The 16,612-nt window shown below is 37.5% G+C and overlaps 1 protein-coding gene across 5 annotated transcripts in view; it reads left to right on the top strand.

The window, feature by feature from the left end:
• megf11 (multiple EGF-like-domains 11) overlaps positions 1 to 16,612 on the top strand; it is a 147,894-nt gene that overhangs the window by 92,909 nt on the left and 38,373 nt on the right. For all 5 annotated transcript variants that reach the window (XM_067420483.1, XM_067420484.1, XM_067420485.1 and 2 more), the window contains 5 exons: positions 1,693 to 1,939; positions 3,808 to 3,928; positions 6,611 to 6,747; positions 7,730 to 7,942; positions 10,855 to 11,029. In XM_067420483.1, the coding sequence (XP_067276584.1) occupies positions 1,693 to 1,939; positions 3,808 to 3,928; positions 6,611 to 6,747; positions 7,730 to 7,942; positions 10,855 to 11,029 (893 nt within the window). The remainder of the gene's footprint in view (positions 1 to 1,692; positions 1,940 to 3,807; positions 3,929 to 6,610; positions 6,748 to 7,729; positions 7,943 to 10,854; positions 11,030 to 16,612) is intronic.

The following is a 16,612-nucleotide window of genomic DNA, read 5'->3' as shown; positions in this document are numbered from 1 at the left end:
ATTCAGTTTAATTTCCTACCATATCGGCGAGAAATGTAGCCGCACGTTGATCTGCCATTTGTGAGTCTTTAATACAGAGACTCTCGTGTTTGCAGTTTAAATATAATGCTGCATTTAAAAGTTAATGCCCAAACATGTCATTACAAAAGTTCACAATGCTGCTGCAGGTGAAATATAATGTGGACACCACTGAATAAATATATTTTTCTCAGGTTAAATACTGATAGTTGGTCACTCAAAACCCTTTATCTAAACTTCTCTACTTAACCGTTCGACCCACACATCGGTCATGTTTGTAGTTTTTTAATGCTTTTTATCTGTGTTTGTAGTTCTAATCGAATCCTCGTCCAACTCGCAATGGGTTGTGGGCAATATCAGCCGTTAGAGTGCGCATCGATCCGCACTTCGAATTCGAACCGGAAATAGTAAACCATCCTGGTATCTTTTGTATACTCTTTTCAACATACTACGATTTAGGACATACTAAAGCCGGGTGCACACTGTGTGATTTTGGCCACGATTTTGCCGTCTGAGACAAACTTAGCAAATCCTAAAAGATTCCTCTGATCCTAGGCTAAAATCTGACGTCTTTGGTCGTTAGTTTAACATGTTCACCGGCAGCCGATTAATGAGCGCTGCGATCAAATTTTACCTCAAATTCTGGCAGTGTCAGAAGATTTGGCACACAGTCCTGCAGTGTGACTTCTCCTACGACGACACGACAGTCAAATATCTCCGTTTTTCAAGACAAAATATGACCAAAACGAGAGCTACGAGTGACGTGTAATGCAGCTCACCGTCACCGAACGCCTCATTTATTGATGATAGAAAACTCCGGACGAGTTTTCTTGTGCGCGTCCTGCCAACTGAGATCTTACAGTGTGACATGGCTTACATCGGGGATCATGTTCGTACAGTCTGACAAGGGACATTCGCAAAGGATTTTGAAAAATCGCACAGTGTGCAGGACCCATAATTCTTTTTTTGAGTACTATTTAGTATGAATAGTATGCGAATTGGGATGCAGGGAATCTTCCCCACCTCTGTTTTAAACAGTAGTGTACAGTATATCTGAAATGATGCAGGATAAAAGTTAGGGTAGGATTTTTAAGTGAGGGTATCAGAATCGCATAAGATATCTCCAGATGCACACAGTAACATTTCTGCAAGAATGTATGTGTGTATCTGTCTATGGTAGGTTTGGCCCTATTTATGCTCGCTAATACCGTGTAAACACCAGAATGACTGAGTCAGTCTTTTATAGCATCTCTGGGTCACTTTAGGTGTGCTTGAAAGATTAGCTTCTTGCAATTTCACCCATTTTATTGATAGTGTTTGCTTTCAGCATGGTATTAGGTCGTTGATAATTTAAAGAGAATATATTAAGGGATGTAAATAATCTATGCTTAAGCTAATCCCCACTCACAGTGGGATTCACTTGTATTGACAAAACACTGTACAAACCTGTATACTTCAGCATATGCTCTGTAATAAAATTCTATGAGTTAACAAATCTTGTATATTGGCAATTCCAGGATTATAGGTTGCCGGTTCACAACTTGTTGCTCACAATGTAATACGACCGAGTCATACTGATCAGCGAGAGTTTCCACTCTTAACTCTGACTGGAGTATGGTGGCAATTTAGTTGGCTGGTATAAAAAAGCGTCCTTTCTTCTTCTTTGTGTATCAGGTTGTGAAAGTGGCCACTGGGGGCCCCACTGCAGCAACCGCTGTCAGTGCAAGAATGGGGCACTGTGTAACCCCATCACAGGAGCCTGTGTCTGCACAGACGGCTACCAAGGCTGGCGCTGTGAGGATCAATGCGAGCCTGGCTACTATGGCAAGGGCTGCCAGCTGCAATGTCAATGCCTCAACGGTGCCACCTGCCACCACGAGACAGGGGAATGCATATGTGCACCAGGCTACATGGGCCCCATGTGAGTACCAGAGATAAAAGGGTTTCAGTATAGAGATATGAAGGTTAATATGTCTGTCCTGAAATATATTCTTTATGTAGAGGAGACAAGGGCAAGCTGTAACTCTAGTGAAAAGGGTAGGTTTAGGTTTGAAAGTCAATTTGGGCCCACACTTCTTGACTGCAAAATAGCTATTCAACCTTTTCACCGGCATTGCCAAGTAAACACACATTCACCTTTTATGACCTTTTGCGTTGTCACAATGGGAACCTGTCATTAAATAGTCTGTTTTTCGACTAAATAAACAGTAAAACAGTTATGTGGTGCAAAACATTTGGACCCACTTTATATTAGGTGGCCTTAACTACTATGTACTAACATTGTAATTAATCATTTGATACAATGGACTTGCTGTGTACATACATGTTTTTACATTGTACTTACATTTTCAAAACGACCCGCATGTAATTACATCTGTAAATAATTTCTGTAGTAACATTTGTAATTACACGTTTAGCACTTCCCTTACACCTAACCCTAACCTTAAACTTACCCATATCACCACACCTGCCCCTAACTCTACCGGTATCCAACTCAATGTCAGCAAAAGTGTTTTGCAATATAATATAAACGCAATTAGTACATTGTACTTACTTTTTGATGTAAGTACATAGTAGTTAAGGCCACCTAATATAAAGTGGGACCAAACATTTAATGAAATATAGCAAAAATAGTTCACGCAAAAAGTTATACTTCATGTTTTTTTTTTTGTTCAGCAATTGATCAAAAGTGATTGTTTTCAACATTAATAATAACAAGAAAAGTTTGTTTGACAAACTGATGTTAGGATGATTTCTGAAAGATCATGTGTTATTGAAGATTAATGTCCGATTCGAATTCAGCTTTTCCATCATTTTAAAATGTATTTTACATTGTAATAATATTACTGTTTTTAGTATATTTTTGATCAAATAAATTCAGTTTTCTTGTGGATATTAAATGGTAAGTTCACTCAAAAATGAAATTTATGTTATTAATGACTCACTCTAATGTTGTTCCACACCCGTAAGACCTCCGTTCATCTTCAGAACACAGTTTAAGATATTTTATATTGAGTCCGAGAGCGTATCCAAGTATATGCACACTATAATGTCCATGTCCAGAAAAGGAATAAAAACATCATCAAAGTAGTCCATATGTGACATCGCTGATTCATAAATCTCAGAGGCTTTTCAAGTGTTTTGCAATCGGCCATCACTATATAAGTCGTTATTTAGGTTATTTTTGTGCACAAAAACTATTCTTGTCGCTTCATAAAATTATTGTAGAGCCACTGTAGTGAGATGGACTTTTAACAACGTCTTTAGTGCCTTTTATGGTTCTTGAGAGAGGAAATGACATTGTGGCCAATGGAGGCCTTTCTGAGCCTTTGGAGCAAAAATATCTTTATTGGTTTTCCGAAGATGAACGGAGGTCTTACGGGTCTGGAACGACATGAGGGTAAGTAATTCATGAGAGAATTTTCATTTTGGGGTGAACTTACACTAACAAATATTGCAGTTACGAGGTTACAATTTGAACTAGGTGTTTGAAACCAACAAAGAAAACAACCGAGAGTTTTAAGTTAGGTAAGTTACCCCTTGTGGCAACTAGCCAGAGTCCCCCATACTGATCTACATTCGATATACTTATTCTTTGTCTATATTCATTGTTAGCATAGTGGAAATGCTCTGAAGTACTTGTGACGGTACTTAAAAAAAATATGGTTGGTTTTTTTTTTTTTTTTCTTAAGTATTTGTTCTAAAGTCTTTGAACATTCTTGTGTTTTATGTTGCAATCCTTTGCAATGGCTGCCTGAGTTTCATGTCTTTCCTCTTGTGGTTCGGCAGCTGTGGAGAGCGATGTCCCTCTGGAAGTCACGGCCCACAGTGCGAGCAGCGCTGCCCCTGTCAAAACGGAGGAACCTGCCATCACATCACTGGAGAATGCTCCTGCCCTGCTGGATGGATGGTAAGATGCTGCACTCGGAGGGACCAAAAGGGTTGGAGAAGTGAGGGACAAAGAGAAAGTGACAGAGAGAATAAAAGATAGAAAAGAAACAGGCGGGAATAAAGATGACGAGAGAGATGATAAGGAATGAGGGGCAGAGAGTGAAGGAGAGTAAAAGGGCAAGATACTGAAATGACGGAAGAGGTGAGTCACACTTAAAAGGAAGTAAGAACGGAGAAGAGGGAGTAATTAGAAGGAGAAAGGGAGGGTTAAGTGAATGGAGGGAAGGTGAAATAGTTTAAGAGGTAAATGAAGAAGGGGTGGAGGAGAATTTGAATGTAGATACTTGCACTGTCCCAAAAGGGGAAGAAATGACACTGGTCTGAGCAGAAGTTATCATTTAAGAAGCAAATTGTGTGAAGTTTACTGAGTCTCATTATTGCTCTTTTTGCATCATCTAAAACTCACATAAAAAAAAGGACATATCAAAAACACGTTTCCTTTCTCTTCCAAAAAGAGTTTCTCCTACAGTATGTAGACGTACTCTAACATTCACAAAGCAATGCTCCATCCACAGTTCATTCAAACCATTTGTTGAAACTAAACTGAAAAAAATGGGTCATTCAGACATTTTAAAAGTATTGAGTCCAGTAGCATACTGTATACATATAAGCACCTATTCAGTAATTGAGGAACCTCGCTTAAGGGGCTTAAAGGTAGAGTAGCAAAGACTGGATCAGATAGGTGTTGGTAAGTGGTCGTAAAAAACTTTCAGCTTTAACAGACATAAGTGGCTACAGATATATTGAATAGGGCCTCTTTTACAGGTCCACATATTGTGTTTTTCTGTAATTTTATACATGTTCTATCTTTGCATGAGTTTATGTATGATCGTTTATCTTTGGATGATTCTATATACTGTATGTTCACTCAAAATCATTTATTCCCTCATGTATTCCAAATCTGTATGACTTCTTTCTTCTATGGCACTCAAGAAATGTTATTTTGAAAGTTTGGTATTTTAAGTTTGAAGAATATTTTGGCTACTTGTCGTTTCATAAAATAAAAGTGAATGTGCTTTCAAGCTCCAAAATGACAACAACAACAAAAAACAATGTAAAAGCATTATAAAAGACCATAGCTTATGTATTGAAATTTAAGTTGTTCAGTGAAAAATGGCTTTCTACTGTCTGGATTTTTTAATATGGCATCTGTTTGACATCAGCGTGATGATTGCATGTCAAGTGACTGATCACATCAGTGAATTTGTGTGGAAGTGAGAATAAGAGTTAAGTCACATTCATTGAAGGTCACACCACAAATACAAAATTAATGACACAGATTAACAATCTACATGTAATAGATAGGTGCTTAGGTGAATAGAACAAAAAAGTCAAAAATCAAGAACAAAAGAAGGTTCCACACGCTATCAGTACTTGCAAAAGTATCAAAATAGCTTTATTCGCCACACCGCTTTAGTCCCATGACCCCGTATATGCCTAATGAATGTCATGGGAGTGAAACTATAAAGCTATTTTGATACTTTTGCAAGTACTGATGGTGTGTGGGACTTTATTTTGTAGCTGATGAGCAATAAAAACATCAGTCAGTCAGAATCAACCTGACTTTAAAGACTTTGAAGAGCTTGAGCATTTAAAGGGGCAAACGACTTAACTGCAGTGCACTTATAATAAACAGAACATTATCTTGTGTTGGTGTGGACGCCAACATAGTGTTCATTATGATGATTTTTGGGGTGAAAAGGGAAGATTTTGTAGTAAATAATAATGACTAGGGCACTTCTCTGTTTGAAATGAAGAAAGTCATATGGGTTTCAAATGGAGGAGTAAATGATGACACACTGAAAAAAACCATGCATTTAATTTAAAAAAAAATTATTTTGCAAATTTTTGCACACATATTTTTTGAAGTCACATATGGAATTAAGTAAACTCTACTTAACTAAGTTAAGCACAATTAACAAAGAGAATAAATAATTTTAAAAAAAAGGTTAAATAAGTAGTTCTACTTAGTTGAAGTTTTCTTTGCAATACATTTTACTCAAACAATATAACAATGAATTAAACCGTGGTTTTCTTTACTTAGAACCATCTAAGTAAATAATGCAATAGAAATTGTGTAGACATATCTACATATCAGAAGTAACATGGCATTGGAAACACACAGACCTCAATACTTGGTACACAATGACGGTAACTTTTGATGGATCGTTTCTGAGTATGAGTGTGTCATTTGGATTAGAGAATGAACTCCAAATGTCACAATGATAAATCAGTGTAAATTCAGCAAACAGTGACAAATCAAGCCCCAGTGCACGAACACCAGTATCAGAAAAGTTGAGCAGTTATAATATTGATATTTACTCTTTATTTTACTCTTTTATCGATATTTACTCTCTTGATATTTCTACAAGCTTGAATTATTCAGCGCAGAATTGTAATTTTTTCACAATTCATTGTTAGAAAAAAATGTTTCATTCTTGCCTGAGCTAAATTTTTAATGTAGAAATTACATTAGTTTTTTCTGTAGTATTTACTTCACCACAAAATCATTTTTATCAGCGCAGAATTGTAATTTCTTCAGTTGACTCGTTCCTTTGAATTAGTGCATCTTCATTGATCATTATGAATGAACTTGATCTGATTCTCATATGTGAATTTTCTCCGCTCTCTTGCTCAACAGGGGTCTGTGTGCGCCCAGCCATGCCAATTCGGCAAATATGGGATCAATTGCAGCAAGGAATGCTCGTGCCGAAATGGAGGACTGTGCGACCACATCACAGGACAGTGCCAGTGTATGGCAGGATACAGTGGCCACAGGTAAAACGGATACCCAGTTAGTGAAAACCAGTTCTGATCTTATTTATGCTATTATTCCTCTGTGTCTTTAAAAAAACTGCCACAAAAGCAGTTTGTTACCAAGCATGCACAATTTGGGTCTGAATAATTGATTAATTGTTTTTTTTTATTGCTCTGTGTTTATATTCCCTATGTTCACTGATCCCACTCAAAGATCCGCGCTGGTCTGTTACGTTTCTGCCCATTAATTACCAGTAATGGAGTTTTATTAGGATCCAATTGAAATAGCTCTGTGCCTTTATTTCCCCGTGTCTTCTGCAGCAGCTTAGGGTTTATTAGCGCACTAAAGTGATTGTCTGCAGAATGAAAACACTTTCAGGACAGACACTTCTTATCCTCTAATATTTAACAAAATTGCCCTCATTCATTTGGTCTGTGACAGGTGAATTAGCCCAGCAGGAATAATCTCAGATTGCGTTAGTATCCCCTCCTCCCTTCCCCTAAGTCCTTCTCACACCCGTCGTTTCTGATATAAACGATGCTGGTGTAATTTCAACATGAAACATACCTAGTCCGTTTTATAATTTAATTGAGCTATTTATCTGTCTCCTAATGGCTTCTTTGGACACTTAAGATTGATGTTCTGCCAGGATTGTATATTGAAGATCTTGTGGAAGTCGTTGTTCCTTAAGTCACTTTGCTATTCAACAGAGAGAATGAGCCCGGGTCTAATTGTATTCACGGTAATTAATGACTGCAGTTTTAGTTTCCTGTCGCCCCACAGGCGAAGCCAAGGGGCTGATGAACCTGAGGTACCAAAGAAGATGCCCAGAGCATTGACCCTTGACCCTTAGATTAGAATAACTTTGTAGTCTACTAATTCTGCTTGTGTTATTCTGACGGGCTCCTTTTTCTTCCAGAGCTGCTCCGAGTAACTAATAATGTATAGAGAACATTGAACTGGGCTTTTCTTCCCTCTGTAAAGTGTCTGAAATGTTCCCAGGTGCCAGGAAGAGTGCCCGGTTGGCACCTACGGACCCCAGTGCGCCCTCCACTGTGACTGTCAGAATGGGGCGAAGTGTTACCACATCAACGGAGCGTGTTTGTGTGATACAGGATTCAAAGGGCCTCACTGCCAGGACAGGTTCTGTCCACCAGGGTTATACGGTCTCATCTGTGACAAATACTGCCCCTGTAACTCCACCAACACTCTCAGGTGAGACAAGTTACCTCACATCAACAGACTGCAGTAAAATAATAACTTCTGAACTGACAAGAAACCAATGGACTATGGATGCATATTTGTACCATAATGGTAATCAGCTGATATTCAGTTGATTTTTTAAAAATGTATTGGTAATAGACAATATTAGATATTTAATTCCGCATGCCCTATTTTTACAGTTAGATCTAAATGAATGTTTAAAAAATGTAATAAAACTATTAAATGTAATCTTTAGCAAAGCTCAAAATGAATATCCATTTTGAATTTTGTATATACAGCTCTGGAAAACAGAGAGAGACCACTTAACAGTGGTGAATATAACGACACCTGACAGAACTGAAAATATGGACCCTTTTTGCCTCCAAAACATAATTTAATTTCATAATGTTCATGAAACATACAGATGGTTGCTCTGACCATCAAAAATTAGATAAAGTGAGTCGTACTGTTTTTATTTTTAACTTTAATATTTGGTATATCCACCTTTTGCATCAATTACAGCAGCACATCTGTCACTATATTTCCTCTGAGAACTTCTGTTATTCCATGACAAAGGCTTTCCTTTGAATTTACAATAGATCTGTCCAGTTTATTTTCCAACTCGCCCCAAATGTGCTCAATGTTGTTGAGCTCCAGACTTTGAGGGGGCCAGTCCATCATTTTTAATGTTCCAGCAGATTCCTTTCATCGCAGGTAGTTCCAATAGTTCGAAGAATGTTTCGGTTCATTGTCCTCTTGGTAAATAAGATGACATAAATGTATTTTTATAAATATACATTGTCTGCGGAGTGTAATGAAATTATAGCACACGTTCTCTGTCAGTCAACGCGTGTTTGCATACATCATATGTTATCAGGTGCAGACAGAGCGAGAATGGCAGGCAAACAGTTGTATATGTACATTATTGAAGTACTTTTACTGTACTGTAAAGTGTTCTAACCTGTGAATGATACATGATCCAATAACATCTCTGGTCATCTGGGCTGCATTTCCCAATATCGTTGTCTCTTAGCTCGCTACATAGACTCTAAAGGTAACTTAACTGAAGGTATACCATACCTTCAGTTAAGTGTTCCCCGATCTATACCTTAGTAGGTTGCTTAAGGTATACCTTCTTAAGTGCAACGATAGCGGGTGCTGTTCGTGGTGGTGGTGCTGAATTGGCTTATATCGATGGCTCAAGAATCGATTATTTGCTCTATGCAGGGGCTGTTTCACTGCGTTCGGTAAAAAAAAAAAATGTTTAAAAGAAGCACTTCAGAAATAGTTGAACTTTCATTTATCATACAAAATTGGCTATGTGTCACTCATTAAACTAGTATAATCACCTTATTGTCAGCTTCTTACTTGTCTGCATCTCGAGAGATTGTTTTATAAACAAAGTTTGTGAGGAGCACGTTCAAACTGTATCTCATCTAACGTTAGTTACCTCCACAGTTTTCTGCATCCCTCCGCCACCCCTTTCCTCACTCTCGGTCGGTGATACGTGGCAGAACTCTGGGTTTGGGCTAAATTCAGAGCTCGGAGCCCTCGATCTCTCTCCCGACAGCACGTCAAATACCCTTATATTGTTTTAATTTATTCAATCATTTGTAAGTGTGAACTAATAAAAACAACTACCACTGGTAATCTGACATTTTTTTATATTAAAGATACATTAATTATCACTATTGCCTCAATGTTGTATAGTGTCTTTGAGTGGATTGCTGCAACATCCATTATGATTGTTTGTGTTTTGATCTTGACTTAGTCAAGTTAGATCTTGAGTCCTCTTGACTACTTTAAGCATTTCATAGATTTAGTTTCAGTGCTAAAATGCTTTGGGAAAAACTCTTAGGGCAAATATTTAGGATTACTAAAATTAGGACTGACATAGTCATTATTTTCTCCTAAATCTGCAAGTTAGGAGCTACTTTTAGCCTTAAGATGTTTTGTGAATACAGCCCCAGGTCTGTGGACCTTCATGTTTTATGGACATTATGGCTTTGGAGGCCGATTGGTAAATAGGGTTTGATTGTATGCTTTCTTTTTTTTTTTAAATACTTAATTTTAAGGATTTTTCAAGTTGAAACACAAAAGAAACAGCATTGGCTTGGACTAAACATACACATCATACACAAAAAACAAAATAACAAAAAAAAATCAAGTAAATGAAAATACTCCAAAATGTCCAATATACAAGAGTGCAGCAGTCAAGGTGCCCAGATGGGGTGCATCAACTTAAGCCTCAGCCTCAGAGGAGTCACTGGGGCCTGGCTGGACAGCCAACTTGTCCAAATGTACAAAAAATGGACCCCAGACAGCAGAGAAGATTGTATGCATTCAATGCTAGCAGGCTATGGTTAGCTTTCCCTAGATCACCTATTGCACCTTTAACATAAGAATTCAGCAATTCATTATTTCTGCAAAAAAAAATACATCTTTGTGGAGTTAAACAGAACCTTCAGTCCTGCACTCATCACTTTTCTAGCCAACTCCTCTCGAGTTAACCTCTGGAGCCATGGGTGAGTAAAGAGCTCCATTTGTGTCCATTTGACTTCATTTGACTTGCAAGTAAAAATTTGAACACCTTTCAACAGTAGCATAGCACTTGCTCTTTATCGCGACCTGTGCTTCATTCATTATTTCTTAGGCGCGTTCCTGGCTAATGCAATGTTAATGCCTGGTATGGGTAGATTAGGCCCTGAGACACTGGGGCTCATTACTACATGAAGAAGAGAAAGGACACCCCATTTATCTGAGTGGAGCTCACAGACACCAGGATGGATGAACTCAATGGTTTTAGTTCTCAGATTTGGCTCCCTTGTTCTGGAAACCAAAGTGTTTCTGTTTAGATGCCGTATACACAGCATATCTTTAGGCATATTTGTACCTAAATGTCTATCTGTCTTTCTCTTTTTCAGCTGCCACCCCCTGACAGGTGAATGCTCATGTACAGCTGGATGGACGGGTCTATACTGCAATGAGACCTGTCCCCCGGGTTACTATGGAGAAGGATGTAGTGTGCCATGCCAGTGTGCTAATGGAGCAGACTGCCACGGTCTCACTGGGGCCTGTATCTGTGCCCCAGGCTACACAGTGAGTCCATGTTTATCATTTATCATTGTCTCCAGTCATTAAATGCTAGTAAATCTTGCCATGCTGAAATATTGTCACATGAAATTGACTTCTGAGCACTGATGATTACAGTTGCTAATGTTTTGAATTAAAGGATGGTCTTTTATCAATTGCGACATATACCCACCTATACATCTGGCATTAACATCCCTCAAACCTCTCATTAGTAGCGTCAGAATCAGAAATACACTGTCAGAAAAAAGGTACATTGCTGTCACTGGGGCGGTACCCTAAGGTACAAAACCGAAAAGGTACTACTATGTACCTTTGAGGTGCTACTATGTTCCTTAAAGGTACTAATATGCACTCTTAAAGTATTGATATGTACCTTTTAAGGTATTAATATGTAACATTTAGGGGTTAGTAAGGTACAAAGATGTACCTTTTCACTTTTGTACCTTAGGGTACTGCCCCAGTGACAGCACTGTACCTTTTTTTCTGAGAGTGTAGCTTTATTGCCAAATGTGTTTGCACACCCAAGAAATGTATCTTGGTATTCAAGTACACATATATACATTTAACAATAGATATAATAACGTAAGAATATAATATAAATTTAAAAAAAGTATAAAGACACATATAAACTAATGTCTGGACCAACATGTTAATCAACCAATCCACACACAAAAATAAGGAAATTATTTGTTGATTATTACATACTTTAAGAAAGAAGCCCCCAGATGATAATTCTGAACAAAACTTGATCAGTACATCAACTTAATATTGTCTTAATATCACCGATTTAATTTGATTTTTTTATTATTAGGTTGTAGTAATGAAATACTGTGGCAGTGGATTTCAAGTTCACCGAATCCTTTGCATAAGACTGGATAAGGAGAATAAAAGTTAAAATTAAGTGTTAATTTATTTGTTTTTACTGAAGGGAAAGACCTGTTAGTGTTTAATGCTATTATGTTTGACATTTAAAAGAGTTTTTGTAATGTTGAAGTTTTTGTGGTTACCATTGTGCTGAGATACATAAAGGTAAACACAACATTGAATTGTTAATTAAATATAGCATGTGCTATGAAAGCTGTATTTGAACTGAAATAGATAAGATGAATTGGTTTCAGGGCTACAACTCTTGTTGAAGTGACTTGATTTTGAGTAATCAACTTAAAAATGTGTGTTTATGCTACAAATTATCAAGTTCCTCTAATTCAAAGCAGCTTGTTGGTTGAACGCAAATTCACTTAAAGTTGTCATAACGCAAAAAAAAATGCAAACTGTTGCGTACATTTTTTTTTGTTGAGCCAACACATTCTTTTTTTGAGTGCATCTTATATTGCACTTTTAACACCATGCAATAAAGTGCAGTAAGTGAGAAGTGTAGTAAGTTTATTTTCCAAAAATCAGTGACCCTCTTGTCAAAATCAGATCACAAGTGGTCACAGGACACACATTTGTGATGCAGGTGCAAACAACAATGTGTCTTGACCAAATACCACATCTAAACAGGGCCATCGATATGACATATGAAAGAGGCAAAATTCATAATTATATAATAAAGGTTTATGATTGTGGATTTTAAGTGAAAACTGGAAGCACCTTTCAGGGAACATTTCTAGTCAGCACTTTCCTTGATCTCTCTTTGAAAAGTTTTTTGTGCCTTCATACTTAAAGCAGAAGTGTCAGCGAATACAGTTTATTGCTTTGAAAATGATCTTTATAGTGGTCTCTCCCTCTCTCTCTCTCTCTTACACACACACACACACACAAACACATCACCTCCTGCAGGGAGGCTGGGAACAAGGTGAGAGTCTCTAAGTTCACTAATGCTACTTTCCCAATGATGGTATCTTATTACACAGCAGGTTTAGACTTAACACAAAGACCTTGCCAAACACAAAAAGAAGCGTTAGACTCCAAAATAGGGTGTGATTTCTAGGCAAGATTTTATATGACATAAATAACTAAATGTTTTGTTATCTAGTTGGTTGCACAAGGCACAAAATCTGCCTGGTGCTGTGCCCGATGATGAACAAAGGGGATGCTAAAATGAAAGTGATAAGATGCAAGGAAAGAGACGGAGAAAAAAGATAGAGATAATCAAATGTGTGATTTGAATTTATTTTACAGAGATATTAAAATAGATGGATGAGTCATTTCGTTACTGAATGTGTTATATATTTATTTCACTCCTGTACATCTAGAGAAGCAAACATGCTCTCCTACAGAGCCAGTATGCTCAGAGTTAGAGATCTGAGAGAAACCAAAACAATTGTTTTGGAGTTACTAAGTAGCAACTGTAATAATCATTTTAAAAAGGGGGGTAATTCACCCTGAATTTAAAGTTATCACCATTTACTAACCTTCATGTCATTCAGCTAAAATGAAATGTTTAGTAACAATTTTACATTTTATTCTGCTTTTTTTTAATTATATACATTAAGGTGTTTTTTGTTGTATTTAGTATTAATGTACAGTACATATTCAAATGTAATGCTGTCATCCTAATTGTTTATTAAATTAAAAAAAATATGTTTATTCAAGGGTGCTATCAGTATATTAGTATTAGTACTTATAAACTTATATTGTTTGAAAATATTCATTTATTGCTTCCGGTTGGCACGTGGTACAAGATGGCACTATAGCTCCCAGTCATTGACAAAAAACAATGGAGGAGGCTGATAATAACAACAAGTCTGCACCGGAGAAAGATGCCACTGAAACTTTACGTGCAGTATGGAGTGCAAGACTTAAAAGACTTGAAAATAATTTAGCCAATTCAAAGAAGAGTTTAGGGAGGATAAACCAAAGTTGGAAAGGGACAAACCAGAAGCTGCACAACGCTGACGGGGATATTAAGTCACATAACACGAGGCTAGAATTCACAGGACTCAAATCTGAAAACCTTGAACTGAACCACGTGCTACTTCATGCTTTGAAAGAACAAAGATCGATAAGGGAAAGATCAGGGATCTCGAAGAACGGTCACAGCGAAATAATATGAAAACGGAGCTTATAGCTGGATGCTGATCTAGATCTGCAGATACAGAGAGCACACAGAAATATGATTTCATGAGGACAGACACATTTTCTTTGCGCATGACTATCCAGTGGAAATTAATGCAAAGCTAAAGGAATACAAAGAGGTTAAAGAGTTCTTAAAGGACAACTCCGGGGAATTTTTAAGTTTATCTTGATTGTTATACCTTTGTGAGTACAGTCTATAGAAGAAAAAAAAAAGGAACCGTATTGGTGCTTGCAACACAGAGTTATTACAGTTAATGCCCAGAGCCCCCACTCAGCTAAAACGGCAGCTATGGGGGCATAAACGTAAAGGGTGTCTCTGTGCCTCTTAACAGACACAATGCAATTAAAATGTCTGTCCAACATGAACACGTCACTTACATGACAACGAATTGCGTTTAGCCCCTTAGCCATTGTTTAAATTCACCTGTTTTAGACGGCTAGCTGTATCTCGCGCTGAAGTCCCGTGGGAACGCAGTTGTAGCTGGAAAAAAAGGCAAATAGTCCAGGACCTGACCAAGAGGGGGCATGTAGTGGATTTGACCAGGATATCTGAGGGATCGGAACACCGGTGAGAAGAAAGGCTGATGCGATATTCCAATGGCAGAAAGTAAGAAGCAGCGACTGCAATTGCATTCGGTTGAAGCTTTGGGCTTCCAGAGGCACCCACCAACATCGGATTGATAATATTTTGGACATTTGGTTTTCCAGAAAACTCAGTAGAAGTTTTCAATCCCTGTATTTCAAACCAGAATCTAGGATTAAAATAAATGGTAGCCTTACCAAAAAAAAAAGAGAAACTTAGAAAGGGGAATTATATATATATATATATATATATATATATATATATATATATATATATATATATATATATATATATATATATAGTAAGTTATAAGTAAGTTAGGTAAGTTTGGAACCACCAGGACTCTTCCTAGAGCTGGCCGTCCGGCTAGAGGTGACCAAGAACACGGTGGTCACTCTGACAGAGCTTCAGCATTTCTTTGTGGAGAGTGGAGAAATTTCCAGAAGAACAACCATCCATGCAGCACTCCACCAATCAGGCCCGTATGGTAGAGTGGACTGGCAGAAGCCGGCACACAACCGCCTTCAGTAAAAGGCACACAACCGCTCACCTGGAGTTTGCCAAAAGGTACCTGAAGGACTCTCAGTCCATGAGAAACAAAATTGAAACAAAAAATAAACTTTTTGGCCTGAATGGCAAGCCTCATGTCTGGAGTAAACCGCTCATCACCTGGCCAATATCATCCCTATAGTAAAGCATGGTGGTGGCAGCATCATGTTGTGGGGATGTTTTTCAGTGACAGGAACTGGGAGACTAGTCAAGATCAAGGGAAAGATGAATGCAGCAATGTACAGAGACATCCTTGATTAAAAAAAACATGCTCCAGAGCACTCTGGACCTCAGACAGTTTTGGAGATTCCTCATCCAACAGGACAACGACTCTAAGCACATAGACAAGATAACAAAGTAGTGGCTACGGGACAGCTCTGTGAATGTCAGACTTAAACCGACTGAACATCTCTGGAGAGATCTGAAAATGGCTGTGCACTAATGCTCCCCATCCAACCTGATGGAGCTTGAGAGGTCCTGCAAAGAAGAATAGAAGAAACTGCCCAAAAATAGGTGTGCCAAGCTTGTAGCATGAGGCTGTAACTGGAGCCAAAGATGCTTCAACAAAGTACTGAGCAAAGGCTGTGAATACTTATGTACGTGATATTCATTTTTATTTATTTTTTTAAAACATTTGCAAAGATTTCAAACAAACTTCTTTACGTTGTCTGGCAAAACTGGCCCCACCGCGGCCCCTCGCCCCGCTGCTTGCCACACCCCAGGGGTATTATTGTTTGTAGAATTGAGGGGAAAAATTATTAATTTGACCCCTTTTAGAATATGGCTGTAACATAACAAAATGGGAAAAAAGTTAAGCGCTGCAAATACTTTCTGGATGCACTGTATATTTCATGTACTGTATATTTCATATAAAAATGCATATAGGAACATTATAGTATACTTAAAGTGCAAAAATAATATATAAATAGTAAACTATAAGTATAATGAAAAGAATGTAAGAAATGTAAGAATATAAGAAAACTTACAAATATACTTAGTTTACTAGTAGTTTATTGAGAGTATCAGAGTGAACTTTCATAAAGTAAGAAATGTGGAGTTGCAGTAGAAATGGAAAAGCGTATGCTAAGTCTTATGTATGTATGTATATGTTAAATGCCCGGGTAAAAAGATATAACTTTAACTCAAATTTAAACTCTTGTGCGGAGGACAGGAACCTCAAGGATAGAGAGAGACTATTAATAGTTAATACAAAATTAATAGCAAAGATGCATTGAATTTATCAAAAGTGACAGAAAATATTAAGTAGCACAACTGTTTTTAATATCACTAATAATTACAATAGAAAAGCTACAGTTTCAAGTATATTCATCACCACTGAACTGATTTTACTGAAAAAATAAATAAATTAAAGCAGATAAATTAAAGACAGTGCTGCAGGTAAAGACTGGAACAGGATGATTAAGACAAACTCAGTA

Source organism: Pseudorasbora parva, chromosome 16 (assembly GCF_024679245.1).
Source record: "Pseudorasbora parva isolate DD20220531a chromosome 16, ASM2467924v1, whole genome shotgun sequence".
Lineage (NCBI taxonomy): Eukaryota > Metazoa > Chordata > Actinopteri > Cypriniformes > Gobionidae > Pseudorasbora > Pseudorasbora parva.
This window is presented reverse-complemented; position numbering and strand designations above follow the sequence as displayed.